The sequence below is a fragment of the Podarcis erhardii genome, assembly GCF_964252035.2.
Source record: "Podarcis erhardii genome assembly, chromosome: 16".
Classification (NCBI taxonomy): domain Eukaryota; kingdom Metazoa; phylum Chordata; class Lepidosauria; order Squamata; family Lacertidae; genus Podarcis; species Podarcis erhardii.
The window spans coordinates 29,167,861-29,187,641 of NC_138514.1; the positions used below are offsets into that span (position 1 = coordinate 29,167,861).

Below are 19,781 nucleotides of genomic sequence, written 5' to 3' on the forward strand. Positions count from 1 at the left end.
TAAATAAATATTAAAAAAAAAAAAAAAAAAAAAAAACGTCTTTGTGGGAGGGGGGTGTTATTGGTTTGCTTATTGTTTCATGGTGCATTTTCTGTTCTTGTTTTGTATTTTTGTGTCGTGCTCTTCGGACGAAGGGTGGTATACAAATTTATTCAACTAAATAACATTATTTATAATAAAGGACACCAGTAGGCAGGGAGTTCCAACATGTAGGCACTGCCGCACTCAAAAATCAAGTTCTTACAAGTGCAGAATGATTATTATGAGGTGCTTGCAACAGTGACAGTTCTGCAGATCAAAGCAGTCAATTGGGCATGTATAGGCTAAGGCAGTCCCACAAGCATGGAGGGGTTCCCAAGCTGTTAAGAGTTTTATTTACCAATAGAGACACCTTGAGCTTCACCTGGTAGCAAATCGGCAACCAGCACAGACCTCTAAACATCTCACTCCTGTTGGCAACTTAGCTGCAGCATTTTGCAATAACTGCAGCTTCTGGATTAAGCACGAGAGAAGCCCCACACAGAGCACATGGCAGTAATCCAGCCTTGAAGTCACTAAAGCCTGGATTTGCAGACTTTATGCTGCCCTGGTCTCTGGTTTATTACTATTATATTGATTGATTGATTGATTGATTGATTGAATTTATACCTGGAGTTCTCAGGGCAGTTCACAGAACAAAATCAAAATATAAAACCACAAAATAGATAATCAGAATGCCGCGTTTTAAAAGGACATAGGATGTCAATAAGATCAACCAAAGGCCTGATTAAAAAGGAACTGTTTTGCCTGGTGCCTAAAGGTGTGTAATGAAGGCGCCAGGCGAACTTCCCTGGGGAGAACATTCCACAGACAGGGAGCCACTGCAGAAAAGGCCCCATTCTCGTGTTGCCACCCTCCAAACCTCTCTGAACCTTCAAGTTTAGTCCTGAACTAAGCCCTTATTAAAGCTCTGCAGGTTTCCACCTGCTCAGAGACTGCCAAGGTGCCCAGTGGAAGGGACTCTGAGCTTCCTGGAGGAGAAGTGAGATAAGGAATGAAATAATACTGAAGATGCCTGGTGCATTTATTTCCTCTGCTATTTCTGTATTTTAAAATATCTTCTTCTTTGGCGATCACTCGTGACCGAGTAAGATTGTCTTCCATAAACACGGTTTTAACAATGAGTCCGTAAGTGACTGTGGGGGCCAATTCTGGATCCACACGTCCTTCCACAGTGGGGACATTGGTTTCAGGGTGGGAGTTGATCACGGTGTGGATTTGCCAAGCGTGCCTTCCTCTTAGCACGTTTCTCCCTTGTGTCCTGAGTTCGAGTGTCTTCAAAGCCTACGACACCTTTGGTCAAGGCTGTTCTCCAACTGGAGTGCTTGCAGGCCAGTGTTTCCAGTTGTTGGTGTTTATACTACATTTTTTTTAGATTTGCCTTGAGACAGTCTTTAAACCTCTTTTGTTGACCACCAGCATTGTGCATTCCATATTTAAAAATATAATGGTGATATCTGTGTGCGTGTGTGCACATGCAGTCTCTATCTTGCCCGTTTGTGTGTTGCCTGTTTTGGGACCTTTCTTTTCCTTTCCTTAGTACATCTCCGAAGCAGAAGGGAATTTGCAGAGAGCGCGAACCATGCTGGACAGGTCGCAGAAGGAGAAAGTGGAGTTGCTCAACCAGCTGGAAGAGGAGAAAAGGTATCCATAATAGAGTGTGTGTGTGTGTGTGTGTGTGTGAGAGAGAGAGAGAGAGAGAGAGAAACACACACACACACACAGCCCCTTTGCTTTCTCACACACACAGAGGGATTTGGTGTTGACAGCCCCAGCAATGGCACTTCCGGCTAGCAATGAGGGATGCTGAGAGAAACCTAACAGAAATGGGAGGGTGGAAATGCTGGTTTTCACTTATTTGTCTGGCAAAAGAAACTCAGTCCTGTTAGCGTTAGGGTTAGGGTCAGTCCTGCAAGCATAATTGGCACCTGTCCTTTGGAACCCCCACTGCATATCAAACAGGCCCCTTTTCTCTGTTGTTCTTTCGGCTCCTCTATCAACAGGCCTTCTAAAACCCAGGCGGCACCTGTCCTAGATCTAAATTGATTTGATGTATGTGATGCTGTTGTTTTAAACTGTTTTTATATTCATAGGTTATTCAGTGTTATTTTATGCAATTGTTTTTATGTATCTATCTGCTTTATGTATGTCATTCTATTGCAAATCTCGTTGAGAGGTCTCGCGGGAAGCAGTTCAGAAATTTGGTAACGATGCTTTACTTAATCAGCGCAAGAGAGATTCAGAGGATTTTTTAATCACACCCCAAAAATACAACCTTCATGCTAATGGTTTCCCCTCCCTGACTTCTTTTTTTCCGCCTCAGGAAGGTGGAGGATTTGCAGTTCCGCGTTGAGGAAGAATCCATTACGAAGGGAGACTTGGAGGTAATCTGTGGCAGCCCCACACTTTTTAAAATGCATGAGCTGAGTTGCCCGCGACCGTTGGGTGGATCTCTCCTTCCCTTTGTCAGCCTTTCTGGTCCAGCCTTGTTTTAATAATAAACAGAGTTATATTGATTAGCTGCTGCCTGACGAAGTGCAGGGCTGGGACGTGTGTTTTCCAAACGGCTTTCACAAAGGACCGTTTTCGGACGACGTGCCACCGAGCTGACATTGCTCACTTGTGCTTTGGGTCAATCATGGGGCGAGTTTTGTTTAGTTTTGATCTCTTTGGAGCCTTTATTCTCTGGAGAGGGGGACTCAGTGCATTTATTTCACTGGAGGGGAGGGGGAAAAGCACATTGAATGCAGAGCATATCATGAGTGTTTCCAAGTTCTGGATTGTGGTGGGTACCCCCTCACTGCCCTGCTTCTCTCCCAATTTTGTTCCAGTTTTGCCTGCTATTTAAACAAGTCTTGCTCTGCATCCTGGTTAGGAATAAAACTGTATTGTCCCTTTCAGTATAGGAAGGAGGAGTAGGAGCATTTCTGTGCTGTTAGGGTGATATCAAACTACGTCACACTCGAAATAGACTGAAATTCAGCAGCTTAAGTACATTGATTTCAATAGGACTACTCTGAGTTTGACAAACTTTGGATATCACCTGCGGAAAGAAAGGCTTAATGTCAACAGCATTAAACATGCTGACATCCAATAAGGAGACATTCTATTAGGATTTTTAATTAAAATCTAACTACTTTTGGGTGGAGGTAATTCGAAATGAGGAAAGCAGGATGAATTTATTTATGAATTTAAAATATCTTTGTGTATCCTGTTTGGAAAACGCTACTTTGGCTTGGTGTTCGTCTGCTTTCCACTTCCTAAGTGTATTAAAGAAGGGCGAAACTGCTTTGGAACTGTGCAGCATTCCCAAAGCAAAACTCGGATTAAAAGGTGAAGTGAACGTGATTCACCCAGGACACCTTGGTCCATAGAAGGAGGAGCACGAGGCAGAGAATGGCAGGTTCTCCGAGAAGCTGACTCCTTCTGTGCGTGAAGCTCTGAGGGAGAATTGCTGCAAGTGGACAGAGAGGGCTTGGGTCAAATGGTACCCTGCAAAGGCAGGTTTGTCTATGCTACTCTTGGATGGAGACAGTCTTGAGGGGTCTGGGGCGAGGCTGGTTTGGGGCAAAACGCTCTCATCGCAAGCAATTGTTTGCATTTGCAGTGGGACCTGAAGGAGCATCTCCACCCCCATCGTTCTGCCCGGACACTGAGGTCCAGTGCCGATGGCCTTCTGGTGGTTCCCTCGCTGCGAGAAGCCAAGTTACAGGGAACCAGGCAGAGGGCCTTCCCGGTAGTAGCACCCGCCCTGTGGAACGCCCTCCCACCAGATGTCAAAGAGAACAACAACTACCAGACTTTTAGAAGACATCTGAAGGCAGCCCTGTTTAGGGAAGCTTTTAATGTTTAATAGGTTGTTGTATTTTAGTGTTCTGTTGGAAGCCGCCCAGAGTGGCTGGGGAAACCCAGCCAGATGGGCGGGGTATAAATAATAAATTATTATTATTATTATTATTATTATTATTATTATTATTAGGGGCTGCCAGCAATTCAGGGCGAACAGAGCTGGTCCTCTGTGCTTGGTACCTTCAGGAAAGAGCACCTGGAGATAAATATACAGAATAGACGGGGGGTTGCCTAGGGCAGCAGTTTGCAGTGATAGGTTGTCTCATCTCAGATCAGGAGATGGGTGTCTTTTCGTTTACATTGTTAACTTTTTTTTGGGGGGGGTGCCTGCACTTTTGTGCTGCCCCAATTCAGAGGGTTGACTCCGAAGCCGTCTCTCAATTGCGTGGCAGTTGCCGCCACTTGCTGCCTCTTGCTTGAGCGGACATCCCTGCCCTTTTGGATCTTACGCTCTCTTTATTCTCCTGTTTGTGAACTGCCTTCCTTTGCCCTGTTTGCTGGAGAAGATAACGACGTTACACTTCTCCACTTGTCCGTTCTCTTTATTTATTCCGCTGTTTTCAACTCTCTTTCTCCCTCTCCCATTTTTTTTGTTTTGTTCTATTTCCCCCCTTTTCCTTCTGTGTTCTTTCTTTTATTTTCTCCTCCCGACCAGACCCAGACCCAGCTGGAGCATGCCCGAATACGGGAGCTCGAGCAGAACCTCCTGTTTGAGAAGACACAGGCTGAAAAGCTTCTCAAAGGATTGGAGGACTCTAGGGTAATCTGTCCCCAATGCTCCCCACCCCGCAAAACGGTCTCATCCTGCCCTGCTCCACGCAACCCAATGCCTGTGGGTCAGATTGCTTGCATCTGTTTTGATACCAACAAATCCTTAACCTTCTCCCCCTCCAAAAAAAACCCACTTTAGTTTTTGTTTCTGTTGTTTTGGTCTTCAGCTTTCATTATTTCATTTATTACATTATATTTGCAATTTCCGCTCTTCCTCTTCACCCCCTTCCCCACCCGCTCTCTCTAACGTCCTGCAGAGGGTCGCATTTTGCAGTTTTGCCTTCTCCGTGTCTGTAAAAGGCAAACCCCCTCCTTTTGGTTTTCTGTCCTTTAGCTTCTCATGCAACATGATAACCACCGGGACTGGAGCAAATCGCCATTTGCCATCCGATTTAACCAATCGATAATCAATCACTGGCCGAATACAGGGGGCCATTTACCTGGCAGTGTGTGTGTGTGTGTGTACCCTCCTTGACAGGCTGTCACCTGTTCTCATTCCACCTGGGGAGGGAGGAGAAGGGTTTTAAAAATGATTCTCCATATATCCTCACCGACCCAAAAAGAGGGGTGGGAACGAGACTGGGAATGCCATGGCCACCAGCTTCCCAAGCAGCTCTGCCATGGAATCATAGAATTGTAGAGTTTGGAAGGGACACTCGAGGGTCATCTAGTCATAGCTGTCAACTGTCCCTTATTTGGCGGGAAAGTCCCTTATCCCAACGCCGTGTCCCGCTGCTGTCCCTTATTGATAATGTCCCTTAAATTTCCCGGGTTTCCTCTCCCTCCCTCCCTGCCGGCCAGGGTGAAGTTGAACATACCTGTGTTTGGGAAATCCCTTGTTTTGGCTGCTGATCCCTTATTTTCGAGGTTGCTGGTATCTTATTTTCAAATCTGTAAGTTGACAGCTATGCATCTAGTCTAACCCCCTGCCATGCTGGAATCTCAACTAATTGTCCATGCTCCTTGATAAATGGCCACCTGTATTCATCCTTTCATCATCGCAGAGCTCTTCAGGGCCCCAGGAATTCTGCATCAAAACCAAATTCCTGTAGTGGTGGGTCCGGAATCTAGGAATGCAGATTAAACTGGGCGCACGTTTGCTTAACTGTTAAAATGGACGTGATTTTGGGTGCCAGGGTATCACTGGGTGCTTGAAGAAGGCTGTGCATCTCTGGTTCTCTGTCCGCCTGGGTCCAGTTCTGGCCTCCTCTCTGAGGCTTCCTCTCTGCCCCATCCTCTGGCTTGCTGAGCTGTTTGGAACTTGTGTGACTCTCAATTTCTGCGTGGAGGTCTTTCCAAGTTAGCTTCTTTCCTGTGCGCTTTTATTTATTCATTTTAAGCACCTGCAGCCCACTCTTCTGCTGAAAAGGCCCCTAGAGCAGCTTACCTCGGACAAGGCAGTCTCTTGCCTGTTACGACACAAAAGGAAAAGGGACGAGGAGGGAAAAGGGGGCGGAATAGGTGACTTCTAAGCGACTCTGCAATTCTGTGTTTGCAGCCATGCGTGGATCTGGTGGGGTTGGTTTGAGATCTGTTCCTTGAGATTTCCTGCCTCTGAAAGCGCCTTCCTTCCATTTCTTTTCACCACGACTCACAAGCCAAACATGCTGCTGCTTACCGTACCCTGCATTAAGCTAGCCAGCTGCTTCCCAGCCCATCATTCAACATTAACCATGGTCAGCAACGCGCTTTGCATCGAGCACCCTTCCTGACTCCTTCTTTTCTCGAACTTGGCTAATGGCTCCTTCTAACCGACTTGTCATGACTTGGTTTCTTTCTTTTTTTAAAAAAAAGGGCGCTTCACCCTTTTGCACCAGGGTAAGCCATGTGGCAGTAGAGGGGACAAAGTTAACTGAGCAATGAGCAGAAGCAACTCTGATGTTACCTGGCTCACATTTCGTTGAAAAGGGGTTCATTTAGCCCCAGGAAGCAAGGGACCAAAGTTGGGGTGGGGCAGAATGCTGATGTTTTCATTGACGGCTGTGCAACGGGTCACCGCTGTTCCCATTTGACAGCTGGGAAAGACTGAGGTTGATTGATGGGGCAAGGTGTGTGTGCAAAAGAGAGAGCATGTGTGAGCTTTCAGGAGCCTGTTGCACCCTACCTTACAACACACTCGATGCTGGCTTGCACACGGAGCAGAATGGGTAGGAAAACTGTGAGCACTTCCGACTGCAGGTGTGGAAGGAATCTTTTTTAAAAGTCCTCTGTGTTTTGTCTTTCTGTAAGGTTGCCATTGTGCAGACACCGTCTTTGGATTTTTTTTTATACCACTTTTTATTAATAACTGCAATGTTTTCTTTTATATTACAGTGGAACCTCGGTTGTCGAACGCTTCAGAAGTCAAATGTTTTGGCTTTTGAATGCTGACAACCTGGAAGTGAATGCTTCTGTTTTCGAACACACCTCGGAAGTCGAACGGCTTCCAAGGCGCATTTCTCCATGTTTTCAGTAGATTTTGACTGCCCGTTCCGCCTCAGTTGTCGAACGTTTCAGAAGTTGAACGGTCTTCTGGAACGGATTTCGTTTGACAACCAAGGTTCCACCGTATTGTAATCTGCTTAGAGCAGTGGTGGTGTTCAAACTTTTTTCAAAGAGGGCCAGATTTGATGAAGTGAAGGGCCATGAGGTCCCAGCAAAGGGCCAACCAAAGTTGTTGAGGATTTTTAAAGGATTTTACCCCAGGAAATAAACTGCCACAGGAGCCGGATTAGGCCCCCCAAATGGACTTTGTTGTTAAATTTAAATTCATTCTAATGGAGAAAATTAAAAATAAGCAAGGAAGGGAAGCCCAGCCTAATCCACTCCTAGGGACCCATTGTTTTGGAGTGGTGGTGGTTTTTTTGGGCAATATATGGCTTGCCTCCATATGTACACATGCACACACTGCCAGCCACAGTGATGGGGGATTTCACAGCTAGTAATAGGCCATGCCAAGCTCTCCTGTTCCGGGTGCCAGCCAGCCCATTTTCCTTCTTCCAGGCTAGTGACAGCCATCCCTGTGTCTTCGGTGTAATGCCAGTGGCAAGGATCCTTTACCTAGAAATATTTCTGCTATTGTAAAATGACATGGTTCTGAGAGAGAGAGAGAGAGAGAGAGAGAGAGAGAGGTGTGTGAATGCTTACCCTGGTACAAAAAAAGAAGGAAAAAAAACCAAATCATACCTCAAAAGGAAGGTTCTGCTTGCATTAGCAATGTACTTAGACATTTGCCTTCCCTCTGCTGAGAGTCTTTTCATACAGCAGCCAGCTCAGTTTTGCCACCAAATTCCCAACTTTTTAAATGAAGTTTGCATTAGCCTCTTTTGCCTGGCGCAACCAGGCATCCAGTTAAAACAGGGATGGCGGGGAGAGCCTATGTTCCTCAGATGTTGCCATACTACAACACTCATCATCCTCCGCACTGACCATGCTGGCTGGGACTGATGCTTGGCAACATCTGGAGGGCCACAGATTCCCCCACCTGCGCCTAAAAATATATCGGGCTGTCTATTATTATTATTATTATTATTATTATTATTATTATTATTATTATTACCGTTATGATACACGGTGTGAAAAGACCCCAAAAGAAATGGGCAAGTATGAAAAGGCAAGGGCTGACTTTGCGTATGTGTGTTTATTTTATCGTCCGCTCTTCCAGCTGACTACGGTGGCCGAGAAGTCGCGGATCCTCCAGCTGGAGGAGGAGCTGGCCTTAACGCGAGGCGAGGTGGAGGAACTCAGGCACTGCTTGAAGGACACCCTTCCTCCAGATTCTCCGGACCACAGCCTCGGCTTGCAGACGGAGGCCCTGCGCCTCCGCGACCAGCTGCTTTCCGCTAACAAGGAGCACCTGAAAGAGAGCAGCCAGCTGAAGGAGAAGTACGAAAGGACGCTGAAGAAGCACCAGCAAGAGATCGAGAAGCTGAAGGCCCTGAACGAAAAGTACTCGCAGGAAATCGTGGACCTCAAGCAGAAGGTCCAGCAGGCCACCAACGAGAACATGGGCCTCATGGACAACTGGAAGTCCAAGCTGGACACGCTGGCGTCCGACCATCAGAAGTCGCTGGAGGACCTCAAGGCCACCTTGAACACGGGCCCCGACAGTCAGCACAAGGAGATAGTGGAGCTGAAGGCTGTGGTGGAGAGCATCAAGATGGAGCACCAGCTGGAGCTGGAGAACTTGAAGGCCAAGCACGACATCGAGACGGCCGTCCACATCAAGGAGAAGGAAGGCCTGAAGCTGAAGGTGCAGGAAGCCAAGGATGAGGTGGAGGAGAGCGACAAGAACTGGAAGCAGCAGCTGGAGGCCAAGACCAACCAGCACCTGTTGGAGCTGCAGGACCTGAAGGACAAGTGCCGAGACGCGGATCTCCGAGTGCACGAGCTGGAGAAGCTTCACGGCGACTATGAGGATCAAGCGCAGGCCATCGCTTTCCTGAAAGAGCAGATCACTCTGGCCGAGAAGAAGATGCTGGACTACGAGACGCTGCAGAAGACGGAAGCCCAGAACAAGCAGGAGATCCAGAGGCTGCAGGAGAAAGTCCTTGTGCTGGAGAACAAGCTGCAGTCCACAGAAGCGCTTCATCCTTCTCAGCACACCAACGTACGTTGACTGGCCTCTCTCTCGGCAGCTGGTTTCCAGCACCTTCCTCCACCCCCTCCACCCCCCCTTTTTAATTGTCTTTAAAACTCCCGGGTGCATTTACAAAGATGTTAGCACACGATTGAGGGTTTGAAGCTGGCAGTAATGTTTTCTCCAAAACCAGGGCCGTCCCTAGTGTTAGGCAAAGTGAGGCAACAGCCTCAGGTGGCAGACATTTCCAAACATTCCCCTCTGTTGTAGGACATCCTGTCTACGCATCCTGTCTTTGCAGGGCCGGATTAAAACCTTTAGAGACCATAAGCACTTAAAAGATTTTGGTGCCCCCGTATATATACAATTCAAAATATAAACAACAATAAACCGTAAAACAAGATTTTATTTTTCAAGATGAAACAAAACCTAATGCAAGGGGAAAAGTGATGTTTATTGTCATATGCTTCCACTTTTAAAAGAATGCTAGGTTTGGAGGAGCAGAGTCAGAATGAGAAAGTAAGGTGGGAACTCTAATAAAGACAAGGAGTTTGTTCTGGGTCCAGGGGCAGAATGGAAGCCGGTGACGGTGTCTGGGGAGGCAAGGAAGCAAACAAACGGAAATGGCATAGCTTGGCAGCTGACTGGCAGGCTGTTCTGAAGATGGCTCTGCCTCTTGGGTCAACAATGGGTGTTTTCAGGTCCTGCCTTTATCGGAGCCCTGATCCACCTTTGGGAAAGAGCCCTAGTTTCATGTCAAAAAGCCCTATGCTCAGTCCCCGGCACTTCCTGTTCAGAACCATGAGGACTAGAGTCTTACTTTTCATGTAGGTGGTCAGTAATTCAGTGACAGAGCACTTGGTTTCAGGTTTAGACCACATTGAGCTAGATGGACCAGTGGCCTGACTCTGTATAAGGCAGCGCCTGTCCTAGGTGCTTCTGACCAGGCTGTGTACACAGTTCCCTGTTCCTTTCCTTAATATGTGCGCAATCCTCCTGACGCCTGGGGAATGTGTACAATGGCCAGTTGTGCTCATTCTCCATTTGATTTGCAGGAGCCAATGCGCACCTGAAAATTTTACACTTGTGTGTTTTAATGTTTGTTACAGATGATTGAAACCAATGACATTTCAGAAGAGAAGATCAAGATGAAGCAGACCATGGAAGGTAACTCTCCCTAGAAATCAGACAGGCACCATCCCTGTTAAGTTTCAGAGGCCAGCCTAGAAACTGGCTTAATTTCAGGAGGCTATGAATGTCGTTCTAATGTTTCTTGCCTCTGATGTTTAAGCCTATGTTTTCAGTTTTGCGAATTGTGCTATTCCCCACAACCCTGTAAGCAGTGCCGGATTTACATATAAGCTAAACAAGCTATAGCTTAGGGCCCCACTCTCTTGGGGGCCCCCAAAAAATTTAAAGGAAGAAAACACCTGGATGTACATTTCCAAAATATAAGATAAAAAACAAATAAAATAAAACCTACATACAGCAACAGTCTTACGTGCTGTCTAGGGTCCTATGCTGTAAGTAATGGGCCCCGCCTGCTAGCCTGCTCCCTGAAATATCACAGGTTTGCTCATTTCAATATATAGGGTGCCTACATTCTGCATGGACTGGTTGCATGGCGACATGTACAAATAGCTTTAGATGCCTGTTAGGTCCATAGATTACCATATACAGTGGTACCTGTACAGTTTCAGGTTAAGAACGGACCTCTGGAACGAATTAAGTACTTAACCTGAGGTACCACTGTACAGTGGTGCCTCGCAAGACGAAATTAATCCGTTCCGTGAGGCTCTTCGTATAGCGGTTTTTTCGTCTTGCGAAGCAAGCCCATTGACAGCTTAGCGGATTAGCGCTATTAGCGGTTTAGCGGCTTTTAGCGATCAGCTGTTAAGCGGCTTATCAGCGGATCAGCTGATAAGCGGCTTAGGGCTTAGGAAAAGGGGGGGGAGGGAAAAAACCCTGCAGGAACTCGCAAGACATTTTCGTCTTGCGAAGCAAGCCCATAGGGAAATTCGTTTTGCGAAGCGCCTCCAAAACGGAAAACCCTTTCGTCTAGCGGGTTTTCCGTCTTGCGAGGCGTTCGTCTTGCGGGGCACCACTGTAGCATATATCATGGGTAGGCAAACTAAGGCCTGGGCCCAATTGCCTTCTAAATCTGGCCCGCGGATGGTCCAGGAATCAGCGTGTTTTTACACGAGTAGAATGTGTCCTTTTATTTAAAATGCATCTCTGGGTTATTTGTGGGGCATAGGAATTCATTCATTATCTTTCCCCCAAATATAGTCCAACCCCCCACAAGGTCTGAGGGACAGTGGACCGGCCCCCTGCTGAAAAAGTTTGCTGACCCCTGACATATATTCAACACAAAAAAGCAGCGACAATTTGTTGTTAACAAAGGACAGATAGACATATAAAGGGCCCCATTACCTTTAGTAGCTTAGGGCCTCATCAAACCTAAATCCGGCCCTGGACTTGCCCAGGAGTGCAGCCCAGTTTTGGAACTGAAAAGGCTGGGTTGGCATGGATTCCCCAAATGGCTCTGTAGGCCAGTCTAAATCCGGCCCTGCCTGTAAACCACTTTCAGACATATAGTCAAAACTTAAACAAATGAATAAATGAAGCCCCTCTTGTCCTCCTGCAGATCTCCAGGACAAGCTGAGTAAGAAAGATAAAGAGGTGTCATCACTTGTCTCCCAAGCAGACACACTAAGGACTCAAGTAAGTGGTAAGTTTGCTTAGGCTTGTGTTGGTCAGATTGACAGATAATTTCAGGCGGGGGGATGGGGGACGAGGATGGACATCTATTTTAGTCCTCACTTTAATGGAGGGGCCGAATCTACATCTGGGCTGTACCACTTTAGAGCTGAGAGGAGGGCTCTCACACAACTGATGTGAATCGCCTGCATATGGAAACCAAGCAGCTCAGGGAGAAAGCAAAACTGTGTGTGAAAACCAACAGTCATTGCTGGAAGGAAAGGCTAGCTTTTAGTATGTGCTAGTGGCCGAAATTGTGGAAAGTTGTATTACTGATGGTTGATGGCTCATAATGCTGGTGGGTTGTTTTTTTAGAATAATACAATAAAGTTATGCATGATCAGAAAGACTGTGTAAGGCAGAATAGAATGCAACCAAACGGTTTTGAATGATCCTTATTCTATAAAAAGTTATAGCCAGATAAAAGGAGTTATACACAGAAAGTTGTGAAAAAGGTTATTTCATCACCGTTTCTGTTAGTACTTGATGTGGGAAGCTTTTGCTGCAGTTACAGCCCTGCAACCATGTTCCATGGAGCAAACCAAGGATTATAGTTCATCAGGTGTTATAATGTGAAACCAAGATTGGATTATTGATTCTATCAATGGTGCTTTATTCCTTGAATACTTCTGACTAACACGTTTCTTTAATCTGCTCCACAAATTTTCTATTGGATTCAGGTCAGGGCTACTACACTCTGTCACTGGTCAGTTTCGAGTTAAGGAAATCCACTTCTGGTTACATAAGGCAGACATGCTTTCTTTTTCTGGTTATTTGGCTGCAACATTTGATAGAATAAAGATAATCCAATGTAGAGTTGCCATATTTCAAACAGTGAAAATCTGGACAGAATTTATTTTAGCTTTTGGGAGAGGCAGAAACTTTGACGTTTTTAAGCTAATTTTATGGGAAATCTGCAAAAGCGACACTGCCAACATTGGTTGCCATACATCTGGATTTTCCCAGACATTTTCCCGATTACTACCCGGATGCTAATGCCGACTTCAGTATTCCGGATGTGTCCAGAAAAGTCCGGACATATGGCAACCCTAATCCAACAAGGTTTGTTCCATTATATCCTACATTGAACTATCTTTCTAATGATGTATAATTTTATGGTATTATTCTAAAAAAGACTGATGTTATGAGCCATCACACCTTAGAAATACAAATTTCCTTAAAGCTTCCCACGAGTTTGACCACTAGTATGGTCTCTCATAGTCCCTATGGCTGTAACAGCCTGAACAAAATAAGCCTTTAAAAAACACACCCAACCCCAAAGAAAGTGTTTCAGATTAGCTCTACCATTGATTTAAAATGGCTGGCTGATAAAAATGCCAGCCTGTGTACAAACCCAAGTACAGTGGTACCTCGGGTTACATACGCTTCAGGTTACATACGCTTCAGGTTACTGACTCCGATAACCCAGAAATAGTGCTTCAGGTTAAAAACTTTGCTTCAGGATGAGAACAGAAATCATGCCGCCGCGGCACACTGGCAGCGGGAGGCCCCATTAGCTAAAGTGGTTCTTCAGGTTAAGAACAGTTTCAGGTTAAGTATGGACCTCCGGAACGAATTAAGTACTTAACCCGAGGTACCACTGTACACAGAAAACTAAGAAAATTTAATTCTATCATGTTGCATATTAACCCTGCTTCTCTTCCATTGTGCCACCCCTAGGTGGTTACAACTCAAAAGACACAGCACATAAGGAAAAAGGGTTGGGAGGGAGGAAGAAGAAGAAAGAAACGCAGACACGAATTCTGTATATTCCGCCTTCCTTCCATCATGGAACCCAAGGGGGCAAGCATGTGGTTAACCAGACCCGGACCTGCTTAGCTTCAGCAAGATGGTGGCCTTAGATGACAGTGTGGGATGAATAGACGGGGACAGAGATGTTATTAGGGACTTGCCCTCTTAGGAAGGTGAAAGGACCCCCTCCTCTGGTTGGGAGGGCCCTGGACAGGACACTGAAGGTTGCATTCTGTCCTTATCCATGTCTTTCCAGGGAAAGGCCAGGTTTGGTGCTTATTACATCAGAATGTAAGATAATCTGTCCTGTTCTCACACTGGCCAGCCAGGTGCTCCTCCTCCTGATTGGAAGAGCGCTCCCACTTTCTGCAATTTCCAACAACCAGGATTGAGAAGGGCTGCACTTACGAGGAAGACAGAGTAGGGTCATGGCAGCCACAGAGCAGGGACCGCAAGCTCTTTAAGAACAGGGCCGGGCTGCCAAATTTGCAGAACTACATTTCCCATCATCCCTGACCAACAGGGCTGCTGCGAGTTGTAGTCCAGCAGATAATCCAGAGGACCACTGCAGTTCCTGATCCCTGTCTTAGGGAGGAGCTTGCGTTGCCCTGCCTTGCCAAGAGAGAGAGAGAGAGGATCTGCTTTACCTTGTCTCCCCCCACCCCCCTCAAACGCACACGCTTTCCTTTGGTCCGGCAGCCTTGGAAAATAGATGCAGGAGTACCGAGAGGAAGGCAGATTCTCTGTTGAAAGAGAAGAAGAGGCTGGAAGCCGAGCTGGAGACGGTGTCTAGGAAAACGCACGATGCTTCTGGCCAGCTGGTCCTCATCAGCCAGGAGCTGCTGAAGAAAGAAAGGTCAGTCTCCTCCGTCGGCTTAGCAACTCCACCTTCAGCTTCCAACACCTCCTCTTCCAGTTCACCCACTCATCGTTGTCCCACCATCACTCCCTGAGCTCTGAGCCTCCTTTTTAAATAATTTTTTTATAAATACAATGCAAGTACAATATGGGCATGTCTTTAAGTTAACACCTTACATTAAAAACCTGACGGTACCAAATTATTGAAGGTTATTCACCAAAGCTAGACTAAACGTCTTTCCTTCTGCAGTGCTGGATGGCAGATGGAGAGGAGTTCCCTACCAGGACAGACTTTGCTCGTGTGCTCAAGACATCGATTCTATATATTTTGCTGCACTGTGCGAAATATGAGCAAGCCAGGGCTGAACTGATACTAACCTTGCTGGTACCTTTCCCAGGAAAATCAGAGGCTCACTATGTCAGGTTCCTATTGGAAGACCGGACAAACCCTAGAACATTAGCAGTGGCAAAGTTTTTATCGGTGGTTGCAAGAACCAATGATTCCTATCTTTAAGTCTGAACAAAATGCTTGTTTAACCTGGAGGTAGGCTGTCTGAATTGTGCATTGATTTGTAACAATTTGTTGGGTCTCTGGACCGTAATAAAGATTGATTGATTGATTGATTATAATTTTTATTAGGTTATTAATCATTTTATACACATCAAATATAACCTTTTCCAACATTCAAATACAAGGTTCTTTTGAACCTTCAGACCTCCTTCCCTCATTCCATGTTTAAATTTAAGTTTGCCACATCTTTTACCATTATCTATCTGTTAATTAACTGTAATTATCATACATAATTCCACATTACAAGTGTCTTTACATCCCTGCCAAAGATTTTAACTGTTTACAGTGGTCTTTTTAGTAAATTACAAATACTTGTAGTAAATACTTGATCTTCCTGGTTTCGAATCTTCCCTGTCTGTTTTGCCATCTCCGCATACTCCCATCAGTTTCATCTGCCATTCTCCTTTAGTTGGTACTTCTCTTTCCTTCCATCTCTGGGCTTGTAGCATTCTCGCTGCTGTTGTGTACATAAAAAGTCTTTTATCTTCTCTCGGTAACTCTTCACCTGTTAGACCTAACAAAAAGGCCCTGAGCCTTCTTCCCTTGGAGGTTCCTCAGCTGGTTCCTCTCACCGATCCTCTGTGTCTATCTAGTCCTTGACAATCCTTGAATAGCTGCCTGGCAGAGCTCTCCCCCAGCCTTAGGACAGTGAAAGGGCACAGTGCCTCCTGCAAAACCTCCAATGTTTGTGTGTGCGGAGAGCACTAGCAAAATGTCTGCGATAAAGCCCCCTTGTTGACGTTCTCCTGGCTCTCTCCCGCCAGGAGCCTGAACGAGCTGCGAGCTTTGCTCATGGAAGCCAACCGGCACTCCCCTGGGCCCGAGCGGGACTTGAGTCGCGAGGTGCACAAAGCCGAGTGGAGGATGAAGGAGCAGAAGCTCAAGGACGACATCAAGGGACTCCGGGAAAAGCTGATCGTCCTGGTGAGTTGGTGGAGAGATGGGCTGGGTGCCCCGAGCATTGGGAGGCTCTGGCAGAGGGCTCAGGGGCGTAGCAAGGGGGGTGCGGACCACCCCTGGGTATCACCACTGAGGGTGACAAAATGGTGGGCGGCACTCACAGCGGGGCCTGCAGTGCGCCCGAGCCATGCATCTCTTCTTGGAGTGATGTGGTGGCTTGGGCGCCCACAGGCTCTGCGCCGCCCCAAACGGTCCGCCTGTAGGGTGCCTGAGTGGAAGGAGGCAGGAAAACTCCTCTGAGGCCCTGTGGAGTGTCGTGCCCCAGCTAGGCCCCACCCTGTGGGTGGCGGGCCCTGCCCCCCAGGTGCAGGGCACTCGGCTTTCTCCGCCGCTGGAGGGTTGAAGGCTGGAGCCACATGACGCTGGGCTACTGCAATGCTTCTCTCTGGAGCTGTCTTTACAAGTGGCCTGGAAACTTCTATTGACTAAAAAGGCCACTTGTCCCCCTCTGCACCCCTGAGCTTGGGTCCAGCCATTATGGCCGATGGTCAGGAATGATGGGAGTTGTAGTCCACCAACAACAACTGGAGGGCCTCAGGTTCCCCACACAATTCCAAGTGCCGCCATTGGCATCTCAGGCCTTTGCAGGAGGGCAACCTGCAGCCTGAACTCATTTTATGAGGACCCCCATGGTGGCATATGCATCATACATTTTAAAGCACACACCCCTCCCAGATTCTTGGGGACCGCAGTTTATCCCTCTCAAAAGCTACAGTTCCCACAAACTACCATTTTCGGGATTCTGTTGGGAAAACCGTGCCTGTTTGAAGTGGTATGATGCTGCTTTAAACAGTAGATGGGGCCTAAGCTAGGTCCATATTCATTTCAGCGGATCTACTCTTGAGTAAAACTTAGCTGCAGTGATTAGTTAATTAATTGGTTGGATTAGTCAGATGACAACATTTAGATTGCCCCGGATTAATGTGGCACCAGATTCTGTTTTCTGCATTATCACTTGGTCTTATTCCTATAAAATATCCTTTAAAAATAATAATCAGATGGCAAGGAGAGTCACTTTTGGTCTTTGCTTTGGTCATGTAGAAGATAGAAGAAACCTCCTTCTCTGTTGCTCCAGAGGGGAGGCTTAGACTCGAGGGGTGGAAATTGCAAGGAGGCAGATGCTGGCTAAACATGAGAGGCGAATTTTCCCAAAGAGCAGGAGCTGTTGGGTGGTGAAACACCCTTACTTGTTCGGAGTGGTGGCTTCTCCTTCTCTGGAGGCATTTAAGCAAGGATGCCAGGGTTTGCAAGATCTGGCATTGATACAGGGATGAGAATAGATGACTCCCTGGGTTCTCGTCAAGTGCGTGTTTCTAGTTTTACGGTTGTTCTTTTCAAACAGGGAGGAACACGCCACCTCAAATACTCAAATACTTCTGCGGCATCATCTAAACTAAAGAATATTCCCTCCCTACTTAAAAAATGATTGATTGGATGCCACCAATTATTCTCGTATGATCAATAATTCTTTTCATGAGACTTTTTAAATCAGGGAGGTAGTAAATAAAATGGCAATTTCTGAGTGCCACCCACCCACCTTGTTATGAGAAACATCATAAACTGTCTCTACTCTGTGCTTTTCATTTTACGCTTGACTGCAGAACTCTCTAGTGGTAAAGAGTTGTATAAAATGCCTATGGAGCACAACTAGCAACAAACCCAATTTAAATAGTGTTTGAAGGACTCAAAGCACTTATGATTTGTTTGTAGTATAAACATGTAATGAACAATAATCTGCACAACAGCCCTGTCTTTTGTAGAGTCATAGAGTTGGAAGGGACCTTGAGGATCATTAGTCCAGGCATGTCCAAAAGGTCGATCACGATCTACTGGTCAATCATGGTCGATTGCCCGTGGTCGATTGCGACACCCCCTGGTGTGTCACCCCCCAAAAAACAAACCAAAACCAAAACCTCAACAACTTTTGTTTCCCCCCCAAAAAAGCTCAGCAACTTAGGCTTCCTAAAAAAGCTCAACAACTTCTGTCCATTCTCCAGTGACAATGGGCAGAATAAAATGTCTGTTTATTTAAAAGACTGAGTAGATCACAGTCTCTTGGATGTTGGACATGCCTGATCTAGTCCAATTCCCTGCAATGCAGGAATATACATTTGTCCCATATGGGGATCGAACCTGCAACCTTGGCATTATCTGCACCACATTCCAGCCAACTGTGCTGTCCATGGTAACTGAGCAATGCCATATTATTATTACAGTGGTTCCTCGGGTTAAGTACTTAATTCGTTCCGGAGGTCCGTTCTTAACTTGAAATCTTAACCTGAAGCATCACTTTAGCTAATGGGGCCTCCTGCTGCTGCTGCGCCGCCGGAGCACGATTTCTGTTCTCATCCTGAAGCAAAGTTCTTAACCTGAAGCACTATTTCTGAGTTAGCGGAGTCTGTAACCTGAAGCATATGTAACCCGAGGTACCACTGTAATCCCATGTTGCAGAAGTGCCTTGCCTAAGGACCTGTTCCTGAGTGCATGGCAGGAAGCCAGGACTGGCGACTTCTGGTTTCAGCATCAGCCCCTTCTCCGCTCTTCAGAAGGTTCCTCCTCTGGATGAATAGGCCCCAAATGTTCCTGTTCGCTTCTTTATTAAAGAGCTGATTTAATATTTGTTTAAATCTCACCTTTTGTATTTTAACACAATAATACTGTTGTTAAAAAACAACAACTTATCTCCTCCAGGATAAAGAGAAAGCAGTAACAGACCAGCGACGATACTCCCTCATAGACCCTTCGTCCGAGTCCGAAGTCCTCCGGTTGCAGCATCGGCTGGTCAGCACGGAGGACGTCCTGAGGAACGCGCTGGAGCAGGGCCAGCAGATGGAGAAGCTCGTGGAAGCCATGAGAAGCTGCTCTGAGAAAGCACAGGTGGGTGTTCCCCACCACATGGACTCTCTGTTCTCCCCACCAGACAGATTCTCTCTCTTTTCTTTTTTTAAATTTTATTTATGCTTTTCAGGTTTATACATTTCACTAATTTTGCAATCATTTTTAACATTTCAAAACTTGACTTCCTTCCCTCTCTTTCTGCGGTTCCTTAAGTTTATTTTTAATGCCTTCTGCATATCCAAACTTAATTTGCTCGACTTTAAATATACACTCTTACAAAACTGCAGGTTATTACCATAATCCTGCCAATGTTCTTACCTGTTTACAATTTATCTGCAAATACTCAATAAACTATTTCCATTCTTTTATATAAAAAAGTTTGTAATCTTGATTTCTTATTCTTCTGGTAAGTTTTGCCATTTCTGCATATTCCATAAGTTTTTGTATCCATTCTTCCTTTGCTGGGACTTCTGCTTATTGCCATTTTGGGGGCGAGTAACATTCTTTCCGCTGTTGTTGCATACATGAATAAGTTTCTATACAGTTTAGGTGGTTCTGTCCCAATAATTCCCAAAAGAAAAGCTTCTGGGATGTTGTCTTTTACAAACGATATTTTAAACATTCTTTTCAATATATCATTTCCCAGGCAGATTCTCTTGTCACTGTAGCCACAGGCTGTTTCAGTTGCGCCTCTTTCTGTAAAGGGGAAGATTGCCATGTCTTTAGCTTATGCAATCCCCCCCCCCCAAAAAAAAAAGCTTTAATGCTTTTCTCTTTAATCATCTCACATCTGGATTTTTGCAGTACATAAAATCACTGGCTTTC

The 19,781-nt window shown here is 46.0% G+C and overlaps 1 protein-coding gene across 5 annotated transcripts in view; it reads left to right on the forward strand.

Annotated features, from left to right (window-relative positions):
- CLIP2 (CAP-Gly domain containing linker protein 2) overlaps window positions 1-19,781 on the forward strand; it is a 77,868-nt gene that overhangs the window by 54,982 nt on the left and 3,105 nt on the right. For 3 of the 5 annotated variants that reach the window (XM_081843481.1, XM_081843483.1, XM_081843482.1), the window contains exons 7-15: window positions 1,580-1,683; window positions 2,363-2,423; window positions 4,544-4,648; window positions 8,303-9,247; window positions 10,327-10,384; window positions 11,865-11,948; window positions 14,429-14,585; window positions 15,923-16,082; window positions 18,810-18,995. In XM_081843481.1, the coding sequence (XP_081699607.1) occupies window positions 1,580-1,683; window positions 2,363-2,423; window positions 4,544-4,648; window positions 8,303-9,247; window positions 10,327-10,384; window positions 11,865-11,948; window positions 14,429-14,585; window positions 15,923-16,082; window positions 18,810-18,995 (1,860 nt within the window). Of the gene's footprint in view, window positions 1-1,579; window positions 1,684-2,362; window positions 2,424-4,543; window positions 4,649-8,302; window positions 9,248-10,326; window positions 10,385-11,864; window positions 11,949-14,428; window positions 14,586-15,922; window positions 16,083-18,809; window positions 18,996-19,781 lie in introns of those variants that run through there. The other 2 variants (XR_014151831.1, XM_081843484.1) reach the window with 2 other exon arrangements.